This window comes from Entamoeba invadens, assembly GCF_000330505.1.
Source record: "Entamoeba invadens IP1 unplaced genomic scaffold scaff_1105074724629, whole genome shotgun sequence".
In the NCBI taxonomy this organism is placed as follows: Eukaryota; Evosea; order Mastigamoebida; family Endamoebidae; genus Entamoeba; species Entamoeba invadens.
Window position 1 is genome coordinate 931708 of NW_004440426.1, and position 3893 is coordinate 935600.

The 3893-nt window shown below is 28.6% G+C and overlaps 1 protein-coding gene across 1 annotated transcript; it reads left to right on the forward strand.

The window, feature by feature from the left end:
• Positions 1-3071: 3071 nt before the first annotated feature.
• Positions 3072-3716, forward strand: EIN_024980 (hypothetical protein; the record flags this gene model as incomplete). Its single annotated transcript, XM_004257432.1, has 1 exon — positions 3072-3716. One exon carries the CDS (start codon positions 3072-3074, stop codon positions 3714-3716), a length of 645 nt encoding a protein of 214 aa, XP_004257480.1.
• Positions 3717-3893: the final 177 nt, after the last annotated feature.

Consider the following 3893-nt stretch of genomic DNA (forward strand, 5'->3'; position numbering starts at 1 on the left):
CGTTTCAGGTCGCATGACTGTATTACTTTAACATGTGGAAAAACAATTGTATTAATTTTATAATCAACACTTCGAAAATGATGAGTTATAATAATTGGGTTTTAATGTATAAAGTAAATTGATTTTGATTATACATTATTATTTGAATACTTTCAATTGTTTATTTGTTATTTTATTTTCTTTATTAGTAAACGTGACATTATTATGGACTTGTTTCACCAAAACATGTTCATTGATAAGATTTGTGTTAATGTAAATAATTGGATATATAAATCTTATTCTGTTATTTTAGACTTCAATGTAAATAAGCTTTTATACTTTAATACAATCATGCCTCCTGAAACGTATTCGATTAGATATTTAGTTATATTAGTCGACAAAAGTTAATGTATTAATTTTTATTTTATGGTAATATGGATTGACGTATTTGACAACTTTATTGTCCAGTTTAAATAATTGAAAATTTCAAAACAAACAACTTAAATCCAAAATAAAATATCAAAGAAACCGTTTTTCAAAAAACTTATAAACACCACATTTTATGCAAATACCAATAGCAATACACAAGAATAAAATATCAGCCAAAATGTCTTTCAGTGGCAACGCAAAGATACTTTCTCTAGCCATAATAAGAGTCACTCCCAAAAACGAAGCAAAGAGAAATAAAATAGTTTTTTTATGAAAAAGAACATTTTCAACAAACTTAACACACTTTGTGGTTTTTTCTGATTTTGTAAGAAAATAGACAATTTCGTGAGTTTTATACGCGCTATCTTCCTCGTCCAATTTCACAGCAACAAACAATAAAATTGTTTGCAAAATTCCAACCCACACGATTTTTATTATAATGTTTTTTTCTCCATCCAAAACAATTCCAAACGAAAACATAAAAATAATAAAAATGGCTGCCACTGTAAATGCCATTAACATTGAAATTTCTTCTCTGTAACCTCTGTGAAATATCTCTGGAATGCCAGAACCAACGATAAACACCAAAAGAACATCAAACATAAAAAGATGTTCCTTTTCACACAATAAATTGGCTTCACTTCCAAATAGCATAAAAACGTACTTTTTAATTAATGTATAGCAAAGGAAAAGATTAAAAGGTAACCGCAGAATTCTCATCAACACGTCACCGTTTTCAACTTTGTTAACTTTCTCGAATTTCAAAAAGTTTATTGGAATATCTACAAATGTTTCTCTCTGAATCGTAAAGACATTTTTAAGTTCATCAAAATTTTCAATTTTTGAATTTGTTTTATTTATTTTGATTTTCTCGACATTGTGTGGAAGGGAAACACTCGCTCCAAACAACTTCACTTTTTGTAGTGATGAAAACATTTTGTAATTTCCGTTAAAAAACAGATTCATTGTATGTGGTAAATACAAAGTGTTGTAGTCTTTCCTCACTGTTTCAGAATTTTTAAAATTATTCAATAAGTTGGTGCTCGTGATCTTGTTTGTATTCACAAATTTATTTCCACACACATCAACAGTTAAGGTCACGTTTTCTGGGATACTACAATTACACAGAAAGGAAATATCATTTGTTGGGAAATCAATTAAAGACACTGCAATGTCGAGTGAGAATTTGGGATGTAATACACTCTTTACATTATTTATGACTCTTTGTGCTTCTTCTAATGACTCACCCTTTGCAACTATCTTGTGAAGGTTGGGATATTTCCATAAGTCGATCGAGTTGTCAATTATTTTGTTCAGAGGAATAACAAGTTTTGCCACATTTGTCATTTCAACATCTAAATGCAAAGCCAACATTTCATAGGTTTTAATCTTCTTAAATTTCAAGTTGTAAAGCGATAGTTCAATTGGAACTGAATCTTTGTTGTGTTTGTTTGTGTAAAAGTTGTTGATCAAAAAATTGAAGCTTATTGGAAGTTTTGCAAGAGGAATTTCTGCTGTTGGAATGGTGAGGGACTGAATGTGTGGGAAACATGTTTGAATTATAAAATAACATTTTTGGGAAGGCAATTCGAATGACCATGGATTTGTTAACATTGAATTACATGTATTTTGAGCTTTTTTACATGTTTGTACAAATTTGGGAAGATCAGACACATGGAGATAAAACACTACATTCATCATATATACCATTTCCAACCGACTCATTTTGATTATATGTTTTGAGTTTACATCCACTTTTATAATTGAAATTGGTTTCTTCTTTTAATTGAAAGAAGAATTAAATTAATCCTTTTGAAATGAAAAACAAAATTATTAATTAAATATTTTTGTTTTTATAATATATTAATTTTTAAATTCAATTTATTATTTTAAAATTAATATAATATTTATTATTGATCTAGTTTAATTGATATATATTAATAAGTTATATCGATTGTTGTTTAAAACTTTAGATTAAATATAATAAAATATAAATAGTAGGAATATTAATATTATAATACAATTAATTTAGAATGATCAAAACTATAGAACAATTGAAAATAATAAGATTTGAATACATAACGAGAAAAAATTTCGAAGTGTCTATATTTTTCTTTTCATACCAAAATCAAACACGAAAACTTTTTTTGAAATAATGACATTATATTATATTAAATAAAAACTATAGATTATAATTTTTCATTATTACTTCCATTATTTAATTCATTTTAGATCTAATATTTATATTTCAAATAAAACTTCTAAAAAATTAAACAATTGCAAACCAAAAATTATATGATCAATTTCAATAAATATATAATAAATAAATAATAAAACCCAATTTCGTTTTTTCAATTCCAATTGAAGGTGAAATTATAACCTTCAGTCAAAAAAATTATTAAAAAAAATACAGTGCTACATATAGTTTTGTTTAATAAAATTTACTTAAATACACAAACAATTATTTTCTGTTGAAAACAAAAATAACTGTTTGTTTATTCATATTTAAATAAACTAATAAAGTATTAAAAAATAATAATTAATTATCATTTAGTGACTATAAATATTTATTCGACTTATTAAGTCCAAAAAAACGCAAACTTCCATAAATAATAGTAGTATTAAAGTTTGTATCTTTTTTTATACAAACCATAGTTATTGCTATGTTAACGTTGATTTTGTTGTGTCTAATATCAACCTCGTACTCAGCCAACAACTTTTTACCAAATCCTTCCTTTGAGGAAGGTTCAGGTACTACCATCACCGGGTGGTCCATCTATGGAGGTCAATGTGAGTTGACCACGGCTACTGCCCATACTGGAAAGCAGTCAGTACATTGTAAAGATACCAAAACCGATTCAGCTACTGGAATTATTACTTACACAAGTAACCTCATCCCTGGCATTTACTACAACATTTCAGTTTACATCAAAATGAGCAATGTTCAAAACGGATATCTCTTGATGTTTGCTGAGTCCATGAATTACATTTATGGCGTTTATTTGAACTCCAACTCAAACGAAGTGTGCAAGACTGGAACATGTAATGATAAGTGGTATCAGTTCACTGCTCCTTCTGAAATGTCTTTCCAACAGCAAAGATACACAATTCAAGTCAACTTGCGACCAGACAAGGGAATTGGTGAGTACTGGATAGACGATTTCACTCTTATTCCTGTCGAGAAGGATGTTTTAGTCGCAATAGATCCAATTACATGGAGACAAGAAGCTTATGAAGACCCATTTGAAATCAGGGTTGGTCTTAACACAATAAGAACGACATTGAAAACGGCGCCTATCTGGACTTGACGCTTGACATCATGAAAGAGGGCAGCACTGAAACACTTCTGAAGTTTACAAACGAGTCATTTGTTTTCAGAGAGATTATGGACCAGAAAGTGGCCTCGTTGATGGAGTTTGACCCAAAACTTATCACAGAACCCGGGTACTACACTCTAAAAATCACTTGTTTCAACTCCGTCTTTT